Here is a 26,378-nt window from a genome sequence, read left to right as displayed (position 1 = left end):
GAGAATGCAGATTTTCACTTAGCCCGTATTTTCAACCCTATACACATCTAACCCAGGCTTTCTGTTATTTCTGGTGCCCTGTTAAGTCTGACCTTCCAGTTCAGCTGCTCAAGAGAATTAACTTCTGGCCTTCTGATCAAAAAGGCAGAAGGACAAAAAGTGGTCAGCCACCTTAAGATAGGGCAGGAAAAGGTAATTCAAGAATTTTGTACAGAAACTTGCAACCATTTTTATTCATTTTCTTTTAAACATCCCAATCATCATCTCTGAATACAAGCACCAGTTCTCCCCAATAGTGAGCATCTTTTCTGGGGATACTGCCTCTCTCACTGAACTAACTGCCTTTTGCAGGCACTCAGAGTGTCCTGGGTTCTGGCTCTGCTAATAAGTCAGTTAGTCTTTCTCTACCTGCATTTTGTTTTTCCAAGAACTTACTGAATTCTCTTACCCTTTGATTTCTTGTTTCCTCTTTCATTTATCATTGTGTGGTTATACTTTCCTGTTATTTTACTGAAATTTCAGGAGACAGAAAATAAATTAATAGTCAGTCTGCAGTTTTAGCAGAAATTCTTCAAACTGAATTGTAAATAATCCCAAAATATTGGTATGGAAATGTTTTCCATGCATTTCCCTTCCTAGTTAAAAAATCCTGTTAGAGATTTCATAACAATAGAACAAATGGATGACCAAATACTGAACAAACAGGACTCTGAAATCAAATAAATGGACATTTTTAGTGTAAGTCACATTTTAATATAGCTTTAAAAACACTTCCAAATATAACCACAAATTTAATCAGGAAAAATACCTGAAAGGAACATGTATCTTAATTAACCATTAGTACATTATTTTAAAGAATTATTTTCCTGAATCCTTGGCTTACTTCATTGGGTTTATAAAGATATAAACCTACTGATTTTTCCATTTTAATTATTTTGTAAAATGTAGTTTTTTCCAGTTGATAGTTATAAATAAACCTGTTGACAAAAATCACATTTTCAATAGGGAAAAAGTTTCCCTTAATAAGTTGGTAGAGACTCTAAGTTGGTACTTTAAACTTCTGATTTACTATTAAAGTAGCAATTAGTAAAATCCACACCCTACCCTAAATTAAGCTTTTCTAATGCAAAAATCTTTATAAAAAGTGTACTCTGAGTGCAATAAAATCTCCATTTTTTTTTTTTTAAACAACACACAGACATACCAAAATAATTCATCATGACAATCAGAGCAAAGAACGATTTAACAGTCTCAGGTTTGCTAAGGAAAACATTATTGTGGAAGGCATCCAAGGAGTCTAAAATGGTTCTGCTGTGGAAACAAGGCTGCAGGCTGATGTATACTACTGTTAAAACAGCTCTCCCCGCTTACAGTGAGACATCAGTGCATATTCCTTTACATATTAAAAAAAAACTTTAATTTTTAAAAATTATCAATTTGCTTTAAAATGATTGTTTAACTCACCTTGAAAACACAGACTGGCTATGATAAATCCATTATTTAACAAATTGCTTATTTCCAACGACCTCAAAGAAAAGGGCTAAAACTCATTGAAGGGTCAGGAAGTTCTAATGCAGATCAGAAAAGAGGGAGAGAAGTCCAAAGCTTTTTGTGGAATGGAAGAGCAACAATATGTATTTTAAAATACTGAAACATTATGGGCTCAGGCTCTACAACTTTTAAAACACAGTAGTAAACCAAAATTTTTAAAACATGAACCCTATCTCATTCTCAAAAGCAATCTTCTGCTACATACATAAATAAAAAGTGCTTGTAACTAATAATATACAACACTAAAAATAAGTCTTGAAATCACGTAGGCTTATGTCTCATTGCCAGCAATGAGAGTGGTATATGCTAAGGGTGCCGTAGTATTTACAAAAGGCAAAAAATATATATATGTTTTCAATTATTATTTCCTATGGTTTTAATGTTATCATTATACCATTGAGAATAAAATAATCTTTTACGTGGTAATTAAAACAGATTATATTATGGAAGAAATGCTGGGAAATCCTCCTTAAGGATTTCTGAAGATTAAGTGTCTGTACTAGTTCATAATGAAAAACATGAATAGAACACAATTCTGGAAAAAAAAAAGACTAATTTATTTGTTTTATAAGATAAAATATAACGAGTGATCTTAGTTTAGATGCCAAGAAGTGATAGCTTAGGGTGTCATCTTAACCAAGAATAAATTCATAGTATTTCTTATTCATTTAAATAAGACAGGAAGGGAAATTCTAATTCCTGCCACCTGTCCAGTCACATCAAAAATTCTTAAGAAGTTTAAATAAAAACACTTTGGGTTTTTGGTTACTCTTTAAAATCAAAATTTCCCAATACCCTGGAAGCAATGAGTTCAATTTGGTGTCTTCTTGTGTTCTGGGAAACAACAGTAAGTTTATACTAATGACACAGTCTTCAAATGCTGTGACCGATGATTTGTGAGTTATAATCTGCAGGCTCCATTTTTAAAATATGTGGGATGACACTGTCAATTCGTACATTGCCAATGAGACCTTTGAAAAACAATTCTTCAGTGATGGTAGCATTCATCAGTCTCAAAGCAGGCAATCTGAGTAGTAGTCTAGACAACCTAAAAAGCGGAAGGAAAAACAAGGGTGTAAATCCAAAAGAGATTTAGTGGAAAAATAGGAGTAGTTTCTGCATGTATATTGGTTGTGGTCTACTTTAATAAAGATCTAATTTTCAGAAGTTACTGAAAAACTCAAGTACTCTTAAGCCTTAGAGGATACAACAATCATGTGGAAATAAATGGAGCCTGGCAGACTTCATAGGAAAGCTTTTCTCTTAACTGCTACACTGTGTTGTCTCCACTTGGCCGTATGGACCATGAGACCACTAAATTATTTATTTATTTTTTAAAAAGATTTATTTATTTTAGAGCGCATGTGCACACAAGTGCAGGGTGGGGGCGGAGGGGGGGGGAGAGAGAGAATCTCAAGACTCCCCACTGAGCTTGGAGCCCAACAAAGACCCATCCCACTACGCTGAGGATCACGATCTGAGCTGAAATCAAGAGTTGGACGCTCAACCAACTGAGCCACTCTGGCACCCCACCATGGAACTAAGTTACTGAAACACATATCAAATTATACATTTAAGAATGGCTTAGAGATTTAGTTGAGGTTTTAGGAGCAGCAATGTTTTGTGTTATTAGTACACAGGGGGCTCAATCGTGATCAAAGAACAAATGGAAATGGTCAAACAGGCAATAGTTATTACCGGGAAGACAGGAACAGAATACGGAATCAGGAAACACTGGGTTTAAATCTTGACTCAACTACCCCTCTACCTATGTGAATGCGTGTTAGCCACTTACTTACTCCTTGTCTCTCTGTTGTGGTAAAGATTAATGAAACGATTCCTGCCAGTTTCTGTACTACTGAGGATCTTAAAGGCAAAACCATACCCTTCATAAGGTATACGTTGAAAACTGCCATCCAAAGATAATTTATTATTTTTAACAGAATGTAAGAAACTGGGAGAGCTTCAGAGATCAATCAAAGTACCTGGAACCTACTGGAACAGAGGTCAGCCAACAGCTATATGCCAAGAAGGAGGAAAAATTTAAATAGTATATTTGTTTGTACAATGAGGTATAAAACATTTTTTGAAACTTTAAAACACTGAGAACAATCATAACAAAATAAACAATAACAACAAAAAACAACTTTCTGAAAAGCTTGGTGTCTGTATCCCTCTTGTATTCTAAGGCCTTGTACCCTAACACTTGTGACCAACTAAAAACAGGATTAAGTCACCTTTTTTTAAAAAAAAGATTTATTTATTTATTTGACACAAGTAGGCAGAGAGGCAGGCAAAGAGAGAGGAAGGAAAGCAGGCTCCCTGCTGAGCAGAGAGCCCGATGCGGGGCTCGATCCCAAGACTCTGGGATCATGACCTGAGCCGTAAGCAGAGGCTTTAACCCACTGAGCCACCCAGGTGCCTCCAACCTTTTTTTTTTTTTTTAAAGATTTTATTTATTTATTTGACAGACACAAATCACAAGTAGGCAGAGAGGCAGGCAGAGAGAGGGAAAAGCAGGCTCAATGCTGAGCAGAGAGCCCGATGCGGGGCTCAATCCCAGGACCCTAGGATCATGACCTGAGCCGAAGGCAGAGGCTTTAACCCACTGAGCCACCCAGGTGCCCCAGGATTAGCTATTTCAAAGGTCCAGGCTGACTAAAACACTGATTTACTCTTAGAATGGGAAATAATGAAATGATTTACAAAAAATTTTTAAGATGGATTTAATTAAACAGTATTTAACTTTTAGATACCTGTAGGTGTCATCTGGATATGTTTTGGTTATATAATCTTGGAATTCCACATATGCCTTTTCTTGAAATTTCTCAATTTGTTCCATATTTTCTAGGCCTGGATGATCTGAAACATTAAAGAATATATTGTTACCCTAGTTCCGAATGCTCATTTAATAAGAGACAGAAGGGGGTGGAAAGAACAACTCAGTCAAAGAGGAAAAAAGCGCTATCCTATGAGTGGTTCTCTCACTCCACAAATACATTTAGTAACTCACCTACTAAATGCCAGACACTGTACTTTAAATCCTTTTAAAAAATTATTTTTTTTATTTCTTAAAAGATTTTATTTATTTTGGGGCTCCTGGGTGGCTCAGTGGGTTGGGGCCTCTGCCTTCGGCTCAGGTCATGATCCCAGGGTCCTGGGATCAAGCCCCGAGTCGGGCACTCTGCTCGGCGGGGAGCCTTCTTCCCCCACCTCTCTCTGCCTACCTGTGATCTCTCTGTCTCTCTGTCAAATAAATAAAATCTTAAAAAAAAAAAAAAAGATTTTATTTATTTGAGAGGGAAAGAGAGATAGAAGTGTATGAGTGGGGAAAAGGGCAGAGGGAGAAACAAACTCCCAGCTGAGCAGGGAGGCCGATACAGGGCTCTATCCCAGGACCCCGGGATCATGACGTGAGCTGAGATGAAGGCAGACACTTAACTGACTAAGCCACCCAAGGGCTCATGTACTTTAACCCTTCTAACTATTCTGTCTCATATACATATTCTAAAATATCAGTAAATGAGATATTTTGTTTCTATTAAAATAAATACTCTTCTCTATTCCAAAAGTCATGGAAAGGAGTTTGATCATTTGGCTTCTTCAACAGGAACAAAAAATAAAATGACTTAGCTTAGTTAAAAAAGCATTTTTTGGGACGCCTGAGTGGCTCAGTTGGTTAAGCAGCTGCCTTCGGCTCGGGTCATGATCCCAGCGTCCTGGGATCAAGTCCCACATCAAGCTCCTTGCTCGGCAGGGAATCTGCTTCTCCCTCTGCCTCTGCCTGCCATTCTGTCTGCCTGTGTTCGCTCTCTTTCCCTCTCTCTCTCTCTCTGACAAATAAATAAAAAAATCTTTAAAAAAAAAAAAAAGCATTTTTTATCCAGTGAAAATTTTACAGATTATATTCTACACTATTTTTTTCATTAAGAACCTCCCCATCACTGTTAGGCAAAAAGATACTTCCAGAATTATCAAAGAATAGTATCACTACCAGAAAAACTGTACACATAAACATGAAATAATCTATATAAACATTTTAATAGTCACTATAAAATTTCACAAAAATGGGACTATTAAGAGGACTTCAATAAAATTATGCCTAACTTAGGCAATATTAAAAAAACATGGAAAGCTCTGCTCTAAAGAGAATAAAAATAAAAAGAAAATATTGGGACTATTTAATAAAATAAAATTACATTAAATCACATCTATATTCTTTCAATTTTAAGAAAATGAAGATGACAAATTGGTTGTAATTAAAATGGAAATACATGTTATTAACTTACATGAAACATCATAAGAAACAGAAAAAAAAGGTTTAACTGTCATATTAGTATCACCAAGTTTAAGAAGCAGCTCTCCTCAAATAATTTTACTATGATGCACAGGAATAGAAATACATATCAAAATAAAAAATACAGGCTCTAAAAGAATAGTCGATTTTTCTTATTCATAAATTGATCACTGAGCTTATTTGTCATTTTACTGTATGTGAAAGCTAGAAACTGGCAGGAAAATAAGAAACATTTTTCTATTTGTTGGTAACACTAATAAGATGTTTAGAAGTTTAACCCATTAACAAACCAATACTCACCTTTCATTTGCCTTTTAATGATGCCTACACCAAAATATGCCTAAGAACTCAAATGTGAACATAATTTTGTCATTTCAATTTCTTCAACTTTCCTTTTCATATTTAGATCAATGTCTAATATCCATAAATTTCACTGATATAAAGTGTATAATTCAATAGTTTTTCATAGATTCACAGCTGTGCAACCATCACTACAACTGAATTTTAGAACACTTTGTCACCCCAAGAGAAACTGCATCCACTGGCAGTCACTTCCCATGCTCCCCCTCCTTAGTCCCTGGTAGCCACTAATCTAGTTTATGTTTCCACAGATTTGCCTATTCCAGACATGTCATATAAATGGAATCATATAAAATGTGGCCTTTTGAGGGAAACCTGGGTGGCTCAGTGGGTTAAAGCCTCTGCCTTCGGCTCACGTCATGATCCCAGGGTCCTGAGATCCAGCCCCGCATCAGGCTCTCTGCTCAGCAGGGAGCCTGCTTCCTCCTCTCTTTCTGCCTGTTTCTCTGCCTACTTGTGATCTCTGTCAAATACATTAAAACAAACAAACAAACAAAAAAAACACTTAAAAAAAACAATGTGGTCTTTTGTGACTGGCTTCTTTCACTTAGGATACTGTGTTCAACCACCATGTAGCATGTATCAGAATTTCATGCCTTTTTATGCCTGATACTCCACTGTGTATAGCTATTACATTTGGTTTACTCATTTGCTGATGGACACTTGGGTTGTTTCCACTTTCAGTGCATCATTTCACATTCCCACCAGCAATGTATGAGATGCCCCCAACACTGTTTTGAATAAGAAGGAGATGTTTCTATACCTGGACTGAAGAGGACTATTGCCTTCAGGTAGGCATATTCATATCCATCGATGCAGAGTTTAACCATGCTGTTACAAAACTCCTGTAGTTTAAAGATGTGCTCCATCAACAATTTTCTTCTTTCTGTTGACATTTTATCTTTAATTAAAAACAAACAAATGAAAGCTTCTAGTTTTTGGCTAAAATGTATGACTATGTTTATCTAATATATTTCCTTTTAATTTCTAGCTTTGAATATAACCAATCTGTAAATGTTTAAAATTCATTATCTCCACATGTAAAGATGAAACCTGTGATATTCAGACACTGCTCAATTCAAGAAAAAAATAAGCTGTTAGAAAAAAAAAAACCCAAAATAAAAACCCCAATAAATTATGTGTTTCAAGATACATCCTTGAGAAGATAAGCTGTAAAGATAGCCTCCTAAAAACCGGCCTACAAAAGACTCAAATTTTGGTTAACAAGATTCTATTTAAGCTTGTAACTGGTTGAAAAAAATGAGCAAAAGCATCTAGATTTTTTAAACTTACCAACACTACTAAAATAAAAAATATTGAGCAAAAAAAACCCCACCAAGACCAAAGAAAAGTTGAGTTGTATAACTTTTAAAATCTATTGTGTTATGTTTAAAACAAATCTGATTTGTCAACCACAGCTTTAGTGAAGTAGGCTATATATAACCCATTACAAATTCATGAGAAATGAATCAAGACCAGGAGCCCATAAATAAGATGGAATGTAGTTCTACCTTCTAGCAGATCTACTGTTGATAACATTTTAAGGTGATTTTTCTGCCCTCAAACAGCAAGTGGAAGAAAATGATTTTTAAAATAATGTAAAACAACGAGAAATGGGACATGCTAAGGAAATAAAACATGATTCCCAATTTTAAATTATTCCTAAACTCAAAAAGCAGTTCTCCCATGCTCATGGGTAGTCACAAGCCAAATTAAAGTTAAACACTTAAAAATCAATGACTGCCTGTCGTCAGTTAAAGCTGTAATCACCAAGAAAAGGAAAAAGAGTAAAGATTGCTCTATTTAGTGAAAAAATATATCCCAATAAACTGATTAAAAAAAAGAAAGATCAGCCTATGTTAGGATTCAAAGGACTATAGTGAAAAAAAGGCAGTATAAAAATTGGTGGGAAGTATACATTTAAAAATATCTGATCGCCTCTATGTAAGCTAACCCTGGATTCTTTGGTATTTACGTCCAAATATGCAAACATTCACAGGGCCTAGTGAGAAGCAGCCTCTCACACTTAAAATATAATTGTTTCAATTTTGTTATACCCTCACTTGAAAATATTTTGGGGTGATTAATGGGTATATTCATCAAAATGTAAAAGTTATCTCTCGTAAAAAGGCTGTTGGTATCTAAAGCATTAATCAGCTATCTAACTTTAATGACAACATAGTTTATAAATCTCATGTCCCCTCTTATATCCTGGAAAAGGAAATAAGTAAGATATAAGAAATAAGCTCCTTACCCTGCTGCAGGCTACTGTGAAGACAATTGACAAATGTTGCTAATATAGTTGCCACATTCATCACTTGCCAACACTGGGCAAGACCAAGAGTAAAAAGTTCATTCCAATAAGCTTTCACCAATGATATGCTATTTTCTTGCCTATTAAAATGAAACACAATAAACACATATCAGATATAAACATGTATTTTATAAACTTTACAACTTTTTAAAAAAAGATATTTATTTATTTTAGAGAGAGAGTGAGTGAGCACGAGCAGAGGAGAAGGGCAAACAGAGAGGGAGGAGCAGACTTCCTACTGAGCAGGGAGCTGGACTCAGGGCTGGATCCCAGGAGCTTGAGATTATGACCTGAGCCAAAGGCAGAGGCTTAACAAACTGAGTCACCCAGGTGTCCCAAAATGGTGTATTTTTTAAGCACATTTCAGATGGGATATCTATAAATGAGATACTGAGGATTTTGCTAGGAGTAATGAAAATAAGAAAGGTCCCTTCCTGAACTTCTGAATAAGAAATCTCGAGCATGAGAGTAGGAAAGATATTAGAAGTCAGCCAGGGGTTTAAAAACTAGATCATCCACTGATTATCCATTTAAAATCTAGCTAATATGCTTCCCATGTCTCAGCTGCTTAGCTATATAAAACGAAGAGAAACTATACGTCCTACACCCTGCTCCAAGTTATTATGAGATGTAAATATAAGAATTATGTGAACAAGGGATGACACAAAGTATATGCCAGGCACTATTCATGGCACTGGAGAAATAGCAATAAACAGGATGGATTAAGTCTGCCTCCATGAAACAGAAGGTAAACATAAAAAATACCATTTCAAATATTTTATACACTATATATACACTAGATTACTTTCAAGTAATAAAAATTCTACATTACTATAAAGGAGGATGATGCATTAAAAAATGGAGGGGGGCAAGTGATCAGGTAAGGTAAAGCTAAAGAAGGCCTGAGGGGCTGACATCTGAGTAGAGAAAGATGGGAAAGAACTTAAAAAACAAAAAGATCTAGGGTATTGCCAATTTCCTATGGCAATCAAAATCTATGAAAGTGAAGTTTAAATGAAAAGAAAACCAATATTATCTAATTTCCATTTAAAAAAAATGTAAAATTTAAATCCTAAAAGAGATCAAGGTAATATTCTCATGCAACAGAAAAGACAGTGAAAATCCAGCATTGAGGAGGGTGTGAGAAAATAAGCATTCAGTCTCATGCAAGCATTGCTGAGGTGTTAACTGGCTTAACATCTTTTTGGAGGACAATTTAATAGTATTCATCTATCGAAAAAGTAGAACATACACCCTCTGAGACTTAGCCATTCCACTTGTAAGAACCTATTTTAAAGAAATACAGAAAGTAGGCAAATTATATATACAATGATACAGTGCTTATTGTAGCACTAGATAGAATAACAAAGAAAATTAGCAAAAACTCAAATGTCTACTTATAAAGGAAGAGTAAATCAATAAGAGATCCTGTAAAAGGGAATACTAGGCAACCATTAAGAAGAGAGCAAATATACATGTGCAAGGACTATAAAAGTATAATAAAAGTATAAGTATAAAAGAGTATAAATATATAAGTCTAGTATAGAAGTATATACTTCTAAGTGTATACTTTCTAAGTATAAAAGAAAGGCAAAGAATAGGATATGCAAGTGTATAATGGATTATTAAAATATGGCACTGAAAAGGTCTGGTAGGACACCAAACTGTTAATTAGTGTAGTTAGTTCCTCTGGAGAATGAAGTTACACTTTATATGTTTATACTTCAGTGTTACTTTAAAATTTTATAAACAGGAAGAAAAGATTAAAAGCAAGCATGATGGGAAAGTTCACAGTAATTCAGTTTTCACCTTAACCTTGCATTCTTAAGTTTTAAAGAGGAAACAGCTAACCAAGGTAATTAGTGAATACAGGACAGGAAAATGAACAGAGCCAACTGACAAAAAAAATGAAAGCTCTTTCTGGCCTGTGTTACACCTAGCAGGAAGAAAGTACTTTGACATTGTTGTGGGAGACTCAGAGAAAAGTTCAAGGAGTAACTGTGCAGAGGATGAGGGACACCAAAACTGCTGAGTACCCTAAAGGAAAAATGATGAAAAGTGCCAACTGAGGAATAAGCCACCAGATTGTTTTGTTTCCAAAGGAAAAGTGGAAGAACTAAATATGAAGATTAATTACAGAAAGAGATCTATATTTACATCTTCATCCAAAACAAAACCCCAAATATCCTTGGAGTATAGCTAGTGAGGCTGTTCAAATGTTTTTAAGAAGTTCATTATGAAAGGAGAAGAGCAAGTTCTTTTTAAAGAGGAGCAAGTTCTTTTTAAAGAGAAGGTTCCCACGGGAATAAAGGAAAATGAGCACTGAGAGCCAATCTAGTTCACAGAGGCACTGGATTAGATCATTTATGCTCATCATCTCAGCTAAGCAGCTGTGTCAGCAAGAAAGCATTTCTTCTCTTATTTATAGATGTAGAAATAGAGCCTAGTTAAGTAGCAAAGCTAGCAGATGAATAAATCTAGAATTTGAACCCAGGTGTTAAAAATCGATGCTTTTGTATAAATCATTACAATTTTAGCAAGTAAAACGCTAAAGTCAAATTTCTCAGGAGAGACGCCCCTTCATAGCTAATATTTTGTGATGAGAAAGGCATGTTTGACATTAACTTTTTTCTGTTAAAATCAAATAATTATTGTAATCACATTATACTACCTATTTTCTAATAGGTAGATTAGATTTTATTTTTTTTGAAGACTTTATTTATTTATTTGACAGACAGAGATCACAAGTAGGCAGAGAGAGAGAGGAAGGGAAGCAGGCTCCCTGCTGAACAGAGAGCCCAATGTGAAGTGGGGCTCGATCCCAGGATCCTGAGATCATGACCTGAGCTGAAGGCAGAGGCTTAACCCAATGAGCCACCCAGGCACCCCTAAACATCTTTCCTTTGAAAAGCCAAAAGAGGGGCGCCTGGGTGGCTCAGTGGGTTAAGCCACTGCCTTCGGCTCAGGTCATGATCTCAGGGTCCTGGGATCGAGTCCCGCATCGGGCTCTCTGCTCAGCAGGGAGCCTGCTTCCTTCTCTCTCTCTCTCTCTCTCTGCCTGCCTCTCAGTGTACTTGTAATTTCTCTCTGTCAAATAAATAAATAAAATCTTAAAAAAAAAAAAAGAAAAGAAAGAAAAGCCAAAAGAGCTGGATGGGGTAATTAAAGTATCAGTCAGGTACACTAAAAGCAATGGCACTGTAATTAATAGAGACATTAGGTTGCGTAACAGTAAATATGTCAACTTCTTTTACAAATAGGCATAGGTATTTTTCTCTATTCTTCTATATTGTTAAGTTCATTAAAATATGTACATAGTACTCATAATTAGAGATCAGATCATTGTTTATACTCTTTATTTTGATAAAGTAGTATGACTTTTGAAGTCATTTACATGTGGGGATAACCTATTTGTCTTCTATACAAATAAACTCAAGGCATTATACTTTACTAGCAGCATGTATTTGAAAGGAAGGGATGGTCCTTAGGGAAAAGTAGTCAATGATACAGCAATAAAGCTGGTTTTATTTTTATTTTTTTAATTTTAAAAGAAGATTTTATTTATTTACTTGACAGAAAGAGAGAGAGCACACAAGCAGGGGGAGCAGTAGAGGGAAAGGGAGAAGGCTCCTTGCCAAGCATGGAGCTCTGCGTGGGGTTCAATCATAGGACTCTGGGATCATGACCTGAGCCTAAGGCAGACACTTAACCAACTGAGCCACGCAGGCACCCCTATTTAAAAAAAAAAAAAAACACAAAACCAACAACATTTTATTTATTTATTTTGAAAGACAGCACAAGCAGGGGGATGGTAGGCAGAGGGAGGGGGGAAGCAGGCTCCCTAAAGAGCAGGGGGGGCCCGATGTGGGTCTCGATTCCAGGACCCTGGGATCATGACCCGAGCCAACGCAGTTGCCAAACCAACTGGGCCACCCAGGCACCCAATAAAGTGGTTTTGTTTTATTTTATTTTTTAAAAGATTATTTATTTATTTATATGACAGAGAGATCACAAGTAGCCAAAGAGGCAGAGAGGGAAAAGCAGGCTCTCTGCTGAGCAGAGAGCCCAATGTGGGGCTTGATCCCAGGACCCTGAGACCACAACCTGAGCTGAAGGCAGAGGCTTAACCCACTGAGCCATAGAGATGCCGCAATAAAGCTGTTTTAAACCCACATTTATAATAAACATTACTTCATTTCAGTGAGATTTTAAAAGATTCAACTTTCAGGCTTAGAATTTATGGAAGGTCTCTTAAAATATTTAAAAACTAAAGTCTCCTGTAGCAAATAGTGGTGGTTTGGAACTTTGGGTTATATAACGAGAATCCAGGTAGAGAGGACTGCTAACAAATCATACCAAGTGGCCGTAACTGAACCTACTACTGTGTAATCACCTAAATCATGCAGGTAGAAGTGAAAAGCAACTGAATTCCTGTATGTTTTAAAACTGCAAATCTTAAACAGAAAAGTAATATCCTTGTAGAACATAAAGGACCGTGCAAGACAAACAGTATTAACCACCCACTGTTCCATCGGTTCTTGAAACTACTGTTCTCCATTCAGTAATTAATCAAAACAAACTCGACTTTTAGTAAATGATTAATGTTGCTTATTTGTTTCTCCCTGCAATATTAGGGCTTTGTTCCCAAGTTTTGTGTCTACGGATAAAAATGCAACTAATATCAGTTTCTAGGAGACTCAGAATAGCTTTTATTACCACACAAAATTTCCCATCATCAGTACTTAGTCTTCTTCCATCTGATTAACTCAAACTACAATCTAGATAGGGACAGTAAGTAAGAGTTTATGTAGAGATTAATGGCCTCACATGATATACCAATGGTTAATTCTGATTGTAAAGAATCCTGTGGCTGTTGTATTAAAACCAATTTTCAGTACAGATCAGAGGGAAATGTGGCTGCCACTGTAAGACTGTATTCTAATTGGAAATCTCAGGTTTTATTCTTGGTTTAACATCTGGAGAATGTTTCCACAGGATAATCACACTTAATTTAACAGAAGTACTTAAGATCAATAGTATTATATAAATTAAAGGAGTTCAAAGTACTCCCTAAAAAATCATTCCTTTTGTTTTTTTTAATATAATAGTTGATAGCCTATTATAAAAAGTATCACCAGGTTACTTTTCAACACAAAGTACTCCAGTTACAAGCGTAGGGAACTAACTAAACTTAATCCTTTAAAATAAACTGCTAATATGTAAATTTGTCATATTTTAATTCTTTGTTAAAAGCAACAGACTGGAGGCATTCTGAAAACTAAATGTTATTTTGAGAGAAAGGGCTAACAATAGTTCTAAAGGTTAACCATTCCAAATCAGGCTTTCAATCTATATAAATATATTACTTAAGTATGTGATTTAATGCATGGTATACCCAACACTAAATTATAGTGGGGTTCTACATGTGCTTTTTTTTTTTTTTAAAGGAAGCTCCATGCCCAGTGCAGAGCCCAATGTGGGGCTCAAACTCATGACCCTGAACATCAAGACCTGAGCTGAGATCAAGAGCCAGATGCTTAACAACTGAGCCACCCAGGCACCCCTTTGTATGCTTTTTAAAGTCATGACTGAGATATTCCTTAGTCATATTAACTACTCTGTAAGAATAAAGGATGGACACTTATCATTCCTATTTGGCAAATGGGAGAACAGAAGTATAGGATATGAAGGTACATTATTTATGAAATCATATTGGTGAGTACGGCCCTATAACTAGGAAAATACTTTTCTAATTATGGGTTTAACCTTTCCATGGTCTCTCTGTCTCTTCATACCAGTTACTTTAATGCAATCTAAGTAAATTTGGCAAACTGTAGGTTATGCAGATATAATGCAGATTACTGATGTGGTCCTTAGCGGTACATCCAAATGATCATTGTGGTTATATGGGATCTACATTATCTTCCCCTTCCCCACTTTTTGTAACCACAGATTGGAAAACAATTGTTTCTACTTTGAAACATTCACTGTATGCAAGTTTCAAGTCCTTATGAACATGCCTGAGATGAACACTGGAACAGTGGGGCTGGGAGGGAAACAAGCCCAGGACATACCTACAGCCTCCCTATCTTCAGGTCAAAGACAGCCCATTACAAACACTGGCCGTGATTTACCAGTTCCTCTGCTTATTTTCAATTTGAATTATTGACTCAGTCAAATGATGAAATATGGATACTCTTCCTACATAAAAATAATATAAGAAAATACTAACTGCCATAATTTATCATATAAATAACAAACTTAATAACGTTATACCATTTTTTTCCTTTAGTGCAAATCCATCCAAAATAAAAGTTCTTGCTTAGTGTACATTTGTGCAATAAAATCACATTCATACTCAAGGACTTCAAAAACACTTACCCTAGAGCCTGGAAGGAAGGAATCGAAAGTGCCCAGTGCATCGATAAGAACAGCAGTCTGGAGGCAGACTCCCCAATGTAGTGCACATTCAGGTACTCAGGCATAGGAGAAGGCATGGTGAGCTAGTGTGAACAGGGCGGAGGTAAATCATCTTATGACAGTTCTAAGTGATAATTTATTTGAAAAAGTTAAATGTAAACATATCAAATATGAGTTTGATATATTCACCCAAAGTCAATCTTGAAATAATCCAAGTGACTGGATATTGCAGCTATAAAGAGGATTTAGAATGAGTAGACCATAGTTGCTAACAAAGCAATATTCAGACAAGCAGAAGCTCGCTTAATAAATAACAGTTAAGGTATACTTTGGTCGTGTTTTTAGAAGTTAGTTCTGTCTTGGTCTAACAATGTGCTTATTTTCCTTTCTTCTCTTCCTTCGTCAATAATGGCATATAACGAGTTCAGTGTAAGGAGCAATCCTGTATGTTAAATGTTCCTTTCACACAGGCTCTGAGGAATAACAAATTCAAATCTTACAGGGTCAGGAGTATAATGAGTGAAGTGGGCTTCCTGATGCCCTCTGGGAGGTGCATATTCCCAGATAAAGGGCACAGCTATGACACGAATTCCATATACTGAAAACATATGGCAATTTGGACTAAGGACTGCCTGCTCTATTTTTCAAAGAGCAGGTTGTGTGTGAAATCTCCCTGTTTAATCTATAGGTAAAACAAAACTTGTCTGAAGCTGTAATACTCATAGGCTGTCAGTTTGTACTGCTGACCCCGGGTAGTTATTTTAAGTGTTTCAAATGGTTGAAAATAAATATCCCACATCAAAACACTTCTAAAAGCATTTCTAAAAAGTTTGTTAATTGAACTTTCATTGCGATAAATGAAATATAGTTTCATCCATAAGAAACACCACCCTAAATTTCTATCACTAAGGAAAATAATCTATGCTATAGAGTACTTTGTAGGCATTAAAATTGGTGAGATAAACTGAGATGTGATGGCAATAGAAAAAATAATACATTACAGACACCTAAGTGGAAAAACTATGAAACAGTATATAGATGACTCAATTTATGTTAAAGAGAAAGGCACAGTGTGTGTGTGTGTGTGTGTGTGTGTGTGTGTGTGTGTGTGTTTAAAAGAACAGAAGGAAATCTATCACACAGTTCACAGGAGCCACCTCAGGGGGAGAGTAGGTGGATGTACCCGTATGTATTTTTCTGGAGAAAGGATAGCTTTAATCAGATTCTCAAGGGTGTCTATGATGCCTAACAGATCAAAATGTTTTCATCAAAATGATATAAAAGTTCTCCAGAAATGTTAGGTAAAAATGTAAAAAATACTAACTGCCTTTGTTCGCTATTAGCCACAAATGGTTTATCTATTTATAAATGGTGCCAACTAATAAAACAACAGAGATATTAATAGTTGAAATACCATGTATGAGAAGAATTCATATATATTTTTAAAGATTTTATTTATTTATTTGAGAAAGAAAAAGAGAGGGAGCACAAGCGACACTGAGGGGCAGAAGGAGAATCAGACTCCCCACTGAGCAGAGAGCCCAATGCGGGGCTGGGACTCAGGAATCCAGAATCATGACCTGAGCTGAAGGCAGAAAGATGTTCAACCTACTGAGCCACTCAGGTGCCCTGAGAATATTTTTTATTTAAAAAAATTTTTTTTTTAAGATTTTATTTTTAAGTAATCCTTATACCCAACAGGGGGCTCATACTCACAACCCTGAGATTAAGAGTCACACACTCCGGGGTGCCTGGGTGGCTCAGTTGTTAAGAGTCTGCCTTTAGCTCAGGTCATGATCCCAGGGTCCTGGGTTTGAGCCCCGCATTGGACTCCTTGATTGGCGGGAAGCCTGCTTCTCCCTCTCCTATTGCCCCTACTTGTGTTCCCTCTCTTGCTGTGTCTCTGTCAAATAAACAAAAACTTTAATTAAAAGAAAAAAAAAAGAGTCACAGACTCCAATGACTGAGCCAGCCAGGCACCCTGAGAATAATTTTTAAATGCTTGAGAAATGTTTATTGGAGCAGCAAATTAAAATGCCACTATTTAAAAAGAATTCTTAAGAGAACTATAGGCAAGCAGATATTAAACATCTTAAATATAATTATCAGGATGCAACTGTTTCTTTCTATATGTAAGTATATGAAAAACAAACTGGGAAAACTATCATACCTTTTCAGAACTATCCAAAGAGAGTTGAGTGGGAAAAAGCCTGAAAGATCAGGGGGATTACCAGAGATCACTAGTTTTAGGGGGCTGGAGTAAGTAGGATGCAAAACAACAGTTGTTTAAACAAATAGTTTAGTCACTTTTTTTTTTTTAAGATTTTATTTATTTATTTGACAGAGAGAGATCACAAGTAGGCAGAGAGAGAGGAGGAAGCAGGCTCCCGCTGAGCAGAGAGCCCGATGTGGGGCTTGATCCCAGGACCCTGGGATCATGACCTGAGCTGAAGGCAGAGCCTTTAACCCACTGAGCCACCCAGATGCCCTGTTTAGTCACTTTTAAGAAGTAAAATAGTTACAGTATTAAAAATTAGACATAAAGGCTAAAAGATACAGATGTACTTTGACTGGTAGAATAGTGTGATAATGTTGAAAACTTTGTGCTTTAATCATAAAATTAAAATCATTTGCAGGGCGCCTGGGTGGCTCAGTGGGTTAAAGCCTCTGCCTTCGGCTCAGGTCATGATTCCAGGGTCCTGGGATCGAGGCCCGCATCGGGCTCTCTGCTCAGCAGGGAGCCTGCTTCCTCCTCTTTCTCTGCCTGCCTCTCTGCCTACTTGTGATCTCTCTCTGTCCAATAAATTAAAAAAAAAAAAAAATCATTTGCAATACATACTAGAGGAACTCATTATTTAAAAGACTGCCATGTTATATTACAAAGAGAGTAAATATTTCATAATTTATCTGTTTTTTTTTTTTAATTTTATTTATTTATTTGACAGAGAGAAATCACAAGTAGATGGAGAGGCAGGCAGAGAGAGAGAGAGAGAGGGAAGCAGGCTCCCCGCCAAGCAGAGAGCCCGATGCGGGACTCGATCCCAGGACCCCGAGATCATGACCTGAGCCGAAGGCAGCGGCTTAACCCACTGAGCCACCCAGGCGCCCATAATTTATCTGTTTTAATACTTAATTTTCTTAAAGCAAGATACACCTCTAGCATCATGAATCAGTCAGTGCTGGCTTAAGAAATACAAATTTATTCAACAAGTCTTTTAGATCGCAAAGACAATGATTTCTTCCTCTATATAAAGAAGATGAGTTTCTATTAAAGATGTTAAAGAGCTTCCCCCAAATACCTGTGGACTTTTAGGTTTATAAATTGAATTACACACATTTTAAAAACTGCGCACATTCAGCACACTGAGATGATTTTTTTTTTTTTTTTTAAAGTAGGCTTCACGCCCAGAATGGAGCCTAACATGGGGTTTAAATTTATGACCATGAGATCAAGACCAGATTGAGGTCAAGAGTTTGATATTTAACCAACTGAGACACCCAGGTGCCCCAATAAACTGAGATGACTTTTAAAAGGGTGTTGAATTGAATTAAACTTGGCTACCAATTTTGGAAATTACTTGTCTATCATTACCTTTCTAGCACTTTCTGTAATTCTGATAATAAACTAAATGACAGGATTTTAAAATAATCATTTGACTTGAGTTAGGAGATGTGAATTCTACTCTAACATGTCATTAATTAGTTGTGTGGCCCTAGATTACACATTATAATTCAGCAAACACTGACTGAGATCTCTTTCTTTTCTTTTTTCTTTTTTTTTTTTTTAAAGTAAATTCAACCGCCAATGTGGGACTCAAACTCACAACCCAAAAATCAAGAGTCACATACTCTACCAACTGAGACAGCCAGGTGCCCTAACCGGGATTTCACTGTAACGTACTAAGCTAAATGCCAAGGCTTCAAAAGAAGAATAAAAGGGAAATGGAATGAGTTGCAGAAAGGGCTAAGAGAGGGATGGCATTTCTGATAAATGATGGTCAACTAAATCAAAATGTGTAAGGTCCTAAAAGGTCATGGACTTTATCCTCACATGGGCAATAGAAAGCTAACAAAGGCTTTTAGGTAGGAGAGTAACATAACTGGATTTTTTTTCTTTTTAAAGATTTTATGTATTTGAGAGAGAGAGTGCACAGACACACATGAAGAGGGGAGGAGGGGAGAGGAAGAGGGCTAAGCAGGGAGCCTAACTAAGGGCTCAACCCCAGGACCTGAGCTGAAGGCAGATGCATAACCAACTGAGCCACTCAGGCGTCCCATAACTGGACTGATTTTTAATAAACATCACTCTGTTACCAGGGCAAAAGACAAGATGAAGAGACTGGAAGCAAAGACATTACTCTAACAGTTTAGGTTAGAAATTTTAAAAGGCCTTGAAATATGGTGACAAAAATGAAGAGGAAAGGAGAAATTCAAACAAAAGAATGGTTAGGATTCAATTAGGGAATGGAAGGGAGTGAGGTGTGGGGAGAATGATGACGAGTCCCAAACATCAAAGATGGTGACCAGAAGGGCTATCGTTTTAATAGTGAGATGATATGTATGAGAGAACAGTTCTGGAAATCACCTACCGCCGTCTCACACACTTATTTCTAAATGGGAATTCTATCCACCTTGATGATCTATGTAATCAAATAATGAGAATCAAGAATAAAGTATATGAAATCACACCAGAAACTCTGAAATTAATAAAAATATTTAATATTTCTATTGTCCTAGATTCTCCAGAACCAAATTCCAAGACGCATTATTAGACTATTTCTCCTGTTTGCATTGCTTTCAACAAGACACTAAAAACCTCCAAATCTTTTTTCATTCACAATGTATAAATGATAATACAAGTCCAAACTTTCACAACCAACTGTGATTAAGGCTCAAATATAAAAATGTACACATGAAAGCATGTTGCAAACTACCGTGTATGTAAAAATGTATGATAGGAACCGAATCCTATTTAGCTCAGTTGTTAAGAGAAAACGGAGTTTTTGATTACAGATGTCAGGTTCTGTAACTCATGACTGTAAAACCTCAGTGAGAAAGCCAACTACCAAAGTACTGAACTGGGAAGTGAGAGAAAAGTAAAACTCTTGATTTCACAAAGGCTGTAAATAAGCATCAGAGAAAGAAGCTGTCTTTGTCAGGAGACCAAGAAAATTCAGAGTGCTGATTCTGAGGACACCCGGAGAACAGCAGGTCAAAGACTATTCCAGAGACAGGAAAAAAAGTTCTAATTTGCCTGACACATCCATCCATAACAAATATTTGAAAAAAATCAAACATTTTGAGAACCAACATCAACAACTAAAAAAGGATGGCTTCTGCTTTCTATTGAAGTACTCTATACTTTCTACTTGCAATGGGTCCTCTTCCTACCTCTCTTTTTCCTTTCCTTCCCATTAAATCCAAAGGTAGAAAGTAAAAGACAGACAACAAAAGCATGTCTTTTATTCAGAATAAAAAAGCAATGGGGAAAATCACTTTTGCTTTGCTCCACCCTTGTCCATAGCTCCTACCATAATTTTTAATGATTACACTGATTATTCCCATTATCTTTTCTTACAGCCCCCCCAAATTTTCATGTACAGTACAAGTAAAACATTTCTAATTTTTTTCATACAGGTTATCTTTGATAAAATTTTACATGAAGACTGGTTTCACTGTTATGTTTTACTGACTGTATCAAATTACAGCACTTTATTAAGTCACTGAGCTTTCTCTGCGGCTAGTTCTACCAAGTCAAATTTTATAAATATAAATTTTATCGTATGCAGTTTTAGCCAATGTTAGATTTGTGTTATTTGTACCAGTCACACAAACCACTATTTGTTAACTGTTTATATTTTCATTAGAAACCCATGAAAACTTATAATCTAAAGTAAAGTTATACATCATTTCCTTCAGGCACTCTAGGACTGCTGTGTATTGCTAATTGAAATCTCCTGTATATTTTTAATCACTTTGCATACGATTTGATGAGAGTACTCATTGCTGACAGAGAAAAGATACAGAGTGGTTAAAATGGAGGGGCCAAAACATCTGAGTCTTAATATAGGGCCTCAATGGTCAATGTATCTATAGCTATAGTCTGAACATTATCTGAATGCCAAAGTTATTTTCTAATATTCGACATGTATTGTTTTCATTATAAATTAATGTATTTAAGGGGAGCAAAAAAATAAACTACAAATGTACCTTCTCCAAAATGGTTAAAGCGTAAGAAGTTAAAAGCCAGAAGGTAAAATGTATTAAATAATTTTTACATTCTTAATACTGAGAGCTAGCTAATTAGGGCAATACTAACAAATGGAATTCTTTATAGTTACTACGGTAGGAATAACTGGGTCTCACATACTAGATTACGCTAAAGCACTGAAGAAAACCAGTGTATACAAACATGGTGAATGACAATACTCAGGGTTAATAGCAACACCCCAAACTCATGTCTAAAATGTTCTAAAAGCTAGTTTTCATAAACTTAAAACCACTAATCGATATCATAACCATGATTTATAAACAGGATGCTTTACTGAGCCATCGCTTTATACAGCCAGATGTGCATGTTTCAGTTGCTATTTTGAATTCTATCAGGAATACTTCTGACTTTAAAAGCACAACAAATATACCTTGATTTCTGAAGGGAAGATTAAAATCAAAATGGATAATACAAGATTAAAAATTATTTTTAAAAAATATGGAAATACCCTGAAAGCTACATGTGAGTCGCTGAGAAGTGGCCCCTCTTTTTCGATGTAATTTATGCTCGAGTCTCCAGCAATTAGGTGTACGCTTCCTTCCATGCCCTCTACTGAGCTCTGACAGGCTGTGCTCTCTCCAGGATTCAGTGCTTTTGCAAGAGTGTCAAATGCCCTATTAGGAGACATTAGATGCTGTGAGCTTGGTCAATCTCCAAAAAAAAAAAAAAAAAAATAATAATAATAATAATAAAATCCTACATAAAATTCTGAAATTAATATTTAGGCCTAAAAAATTATTGAGAATACAGAACTTCAGTGTATCACTGATAACTCTATTTCAGTGATACCTATACCTGCTTCCAAAAGCAACAAAAAAACTTCAATTATGTATAGTATGAAAAGCTGTATTATATTAATGTATTATCAGAGAATTACAGTCTTTAAAAAAAAAAACTTACGTAATTACCAGGAGGAAAAACCCTTACACTTTGTCTCAAAACATGCTTTTACAAGTTACACATTTGATACTACAAGATAACAGCCCATTTACTTTATATACAGAAGTTATTTAGAAAGAATAAGGGCAAGAACTTATGTCAACTTCACTGCATTCTACACAACAGATTAGATTTTAATTTTATTTAAAAATTCAGGAAATATTTTAAAACTTGTGTTAACACAGCTACATCTAATCTCTAAGAATCTTGAGATTAGGATGGCAAATAATGGATTAATGTTAGCGAATAACTGTTAGCTCCTCATATTTTTCAGAGAGGCCTTTTAGAGTTCCTTAAAAAATCGCGTTCAACAAAGTACTTATTGAGACTCTTAAATACAGTTTCCTCAACATTTAGATGATGAACAGTGTGAAAAAAGCCTGAAGAGATCCAGTTTCTATATCCCATATATTAATATCAAGAGAACAAAAAACAGAATTCTCATACAAGTTTCCTGAAGTGTAACTTAAAATTGTAGTTGATTCAATTAAGTCCTTCAAATCTATTTTCATCATTTAAAAATTGGTGTGGAAAATGAACATGGCTGCCCTGGGGTAAGGCAATTGTTTAACTCTAAATACACAGAAGATAAAATAACACGTTTAGCAAGAAAAAATTCCTAAATTTTATGATTACATTTCTAATATTGTAATATTCATTTATTGCTCATTATTTGGAATGTAACCTGCTGAATAATATTTTACACTGAATGTGCTTTTTCAGTGAAAACTTACTGTGCTTTAAATTTTCTAACAGAAATACTTGTTTTCTGAAACTTCTGTAAATAGTATTTGCCATAAGAATATTGTAAGATATACTAATAAGATCAAAACAGACCTTACCTTGAAACATCACCATTAGTCTGCACTTCTTGATGAAATTCACACAAAGAGGTATCACCATTACTTAAGCTTTCAATCACAGACATTTCACTACTATTCTGAGAAGGATCTTTAGTTTTTCCAAGATTTGCTAATGATGTAACCACACTGGCCAATGTACTTAAATCTCCCTGACATGATTCAGCCTTAAAAAAAAAAAAAAAAAAAAAAAAGGTATTAAAATCTGCAAATTGGTGTATCAGAGAACTTTTTGTCTGAAATATCCAATTCTAGATTATGAAATGACAAAATTAAAATATTCTAATTAAGATAAATGGAACCTAGAAAGCAAAGTCAAAGAGCTCTGAGCCTTTAGAAACTTCCTGAGGAAAACGTTAAGTTTAAAAACAGCAGGTACATTTCCTAGGAAATGTTTATATAAAAGTTACATTAAACCAAAAAGTATACTTAATGATTAATCTATTCACATCAACAATCCCTCCCTCTGGTAAAAGGATCTTAGATGATCTTTTAAGTTCTTTTTTTATTTAAAATTCTATTTTTCATTTAAATTTTATTTAAAATTCTAAAATTTTATTTAAAATAAAATTTATTTTATTTAAATTTTTATTTAAAATTTCCAAAACTCTCTATACAAACTATAAAGTTGTACAGAATGTATTAAAATTAATGTTACTGAAAAGAGGGAAAAAACGTAAATGTTACTACTGAACAGAATTCTTAGAATGCCAATTTTCATCAGCCACTGTGTTAAATGTGTAAATACCAGGTGCTGTGTAGGTGAAAAATCTCTTTACATATTTAAGGTAATTTTTAAAAAAGATTTTATTTATTTATTTGACAGAGAGAAAAAGAGATTACGAGAATGAGTCAGGGGAGGGGCAGAGGGAGAAGCAGATTCCTCAGGGAGCAGGGAGCCTGACACGGGACTTAATTCCAGGACCCAGGATCATGACCTGAGCTGAAGGCAGATTCCTGACCAACTGAGCCACCCAGGAGCCCATGATAATGGCCTTTTGCTATACATTGCATATTCTCCCATTTGTCTTTAGCTTTCATTTTTGTTAATCACGGATATATTCTTTATTCACTAATTAGCTATTATTATTTTGTGAAAAAGTATTCACTCTCCTTAACTCTTTGACTACCCAGAAACATAATTTCTGTAAGAAAGGCAGACAGGTGCTTGATTTTTCTTTATCAATTTTCAGAGCAATGAGTCAGTGCCCTTAGCAACCTCTACTGGCAACAAGTGAGTTTTAAGTACCACTTTAAATTCATAGATTTTTATATATTTGATACATTTAAATGAATCATTCTTGTTTAAATACTCAAATTATTCCATCCTAACCTAATGAGAGTCCCTTCAATTGCCTTCTATAGCCAATTGACAGAATCCTTTAATGAAATTTAATTTTTCTGTTTTAAAGTGCTTTTAATCCAACAAAAACATGTTTCCTTCATGTTTCATGTTATATCAATTCTTCAGTTTATGTGAAATTAGTTTTAGTGAACAGAATGAAAAAACTTTTGTGCTTCCCAAATTAACAAATGATCCGAGGGTCATTTACTGAGAAACCTACTAGTTGTGGAGTTCTTACTTGGTTCCTACTTATATATGTATTTTATTTAATCCTTGTAACAACCCTGTGAAATAGGAATCATCACGCCTTTATTACTGACAAGAAGAATTACCTCTTGTCATTCTGCAGCAAACAGTGGAGGCAAGACTGGGAAGTCAGGTCTAATGGGAAAGCCTACGCTCTAACCACTGTTCCAGGCTTCGTATACTTAAATAAAAGGAGTTAACATTTTTTTTTTTTTTAAAGATTTTATTTATTTATTTGACAGAGAGAGATCACAAGCAGGCAGAGAGAGAGGAGGAAGCAGGCTCCCTGCTGAGCAGAGAGCCCGATGCGGGCCTCGATCTCAGGACCCCGAGATCATGACCTGAGCCGAAGGCAGCGGCTTAACCCACTGAGCCACCCAGGCGCCCAGGAGTTAACATTTTTAAGTGTTTTAATTTTCAACTAAAACTTAAACAAATCTATTTTCTTCCATTTTATAACATGCCTACCTAGTGAGATTTTTAAGTTTTTGCCAATAAAGACTCTTAGGCAATGCGAAAAGACCGCATCTGGTGACCAGTTTTGAGACTTTGTCAGAAACTTACCACACAAGATTGTTATTATAATTTAATATAAAGATATATAGAAAAGCAGTATCTGGGAAAATAGTAATTTCTCAACAAAACATAGTTGTCTTCCTTTCCTAAAGGAGTTAATATGTCAGTGCCATCCTAACTACCATCCTAACCTTGAATCATGTATACAAGGTGAAGCAAAATCTTATAATTCCAAAATATATGGTAAAAAGCTAAATCTTCCCACTTAATAACAAAATGCTAAAGCCCAACCTGTATGGTTGAAACTCTTATTTGTCCTAATTTACAGATGAGGAAGGAAAGTGAAGCACTGACAGGTCAAATAACTTGCCCAAGTTTATGTAGCTAGTAAGTGGCACATGAAAAATAATTCCAGAGCTCATGTATGAAGAGTCCCTTAAGAATATCAAAAAACTAAAAAAAAAAAAGGAAAAAAGAAAAAAACTAATATAGAATAAATCTAGCCATAAATAGGAAGAATAATCTTATAGGTTATATAAAACCAGATTACATTACAGGGTGAGAGAAATACTATTCATAGGCTCCCTAAGATCTGTTTCTAGACATGAATCTTCAGGAGAAATTTTTATTCTCATAAGGGGTTTCTGAACACTGCATAAATGCCACATGCTCCATCTAAATAAGCCTTTTTTCCTTGAGACTCCTTGCTCAAAATAAAGACTCCAACCTTTAAGAGAAACCAGGTAACTTAGACACATAATGAAAGCGCTTGCAATTCTATTCCTACTCTTGACTCAAGTCAATGTTTTGAGTAAAAGATGTGCTAGGAATTTCTCTTCACCTGAAATATTTTAAGTATTTTGTTACTATAAAATCTGTAGGGGAGTATAAAAGAAATATTAAGAATTTTGCACTTGGGGCACCTGGATGGAGCAGTTGGTTAAGCATCTGACTCTTGGTTTCGGCCCAGATTGTGATCTCAGAGTCATAAGATGAAGCCCTGAGTCAGGCTCTGTGCTCAGCACAGAATCTGCTTGAGATTCTCTCTCCCTCTCCCTCTGCCCCTCCTGCTCATGCTCTCTTTTTCCAAAATAAATAAGAAAATCTTAAAAAGGGGGGGGGGCACCTGGGTGGCTCAGTGGGTTAAAGCCTCTGTCTTTGGCTCAGGTCATGATCCCAGGGTCCTGGGATCAAGCCCCGCATCGGGCTCTCTCCTCAGCAGGGAGCCTGCTTCCTCCTCTCTCTCTCTGCCTGCCTCT

General features: G+C 35.7%; 1 protein-coding gene across 4 annotated transcripts in view; it reads right to left on the bottom strand.

Moving 5' to 3' along the window:
• Positions 1-730: 730 nt before the first annotated feature.
• Positions 731-26,378, bottom strand: part of NR2C1 (nuclear receptor subfamily 2 group C member 1) — a 46,372-nt gene continuing 20,724 nt past the window's right edge. The window contains exons 8-15 of one of the 4 annotated variants that reach the window (XM_082739302.1): positions 22,995-23,179; positions 21,662-21,827; positions 14,904-15,025; positions 8,463-8,602; positions 6,972-7,109; positions 4,308-4,413; positions 3,537-3,569; positions 731-2,599 (exon numbers count right to left, since the gene is read on the bottom strand). In XM_082739302.1, coding sequence (XP_082595428.1) covers positions 2,425-2,599; positions 3,537-3,569; positions 4,308-4,413; positions 6,972-7,109; positions 8,463-8,602; positions 14,904-15,025; positions 21,662-21,827; positions 22,995-23,179 — 1,065 coding nt within the window. In that variant the 3' untranslated portion in view covers positions 731-2,424. The remainder of the gene's footprint in view (positions 2,600-3,536; positions 3,570-4,307; positions 4,414-6,971; positions 7,110-8,462; positions 8,603-14,903; positions 15,026-21,661; positions 21,828-22,994; positions 23,180-26,378) is intronic. The other 3 variants (XM_082739303.1, XM_082739304.1, XM_082739305.1) reach the window with 3 other exon arrangements.

Source organism: Mustela nivalis, assembly GCF_964662115.1.
Source record: "Mustela nivalis genome assembly, chromosome: 7".
Taxonomy (NCBI): domain Eukaryota; kingdom Metazoa; phylum Chordata; class Mammalia; order Carnivora; family Mustelidae; genus Mustela; species Mustela nivalis.
Note: the sequence above shows the minus strand (reverse complement) of the source record. Positions and strands in the feature narration are given on the sequence as shown.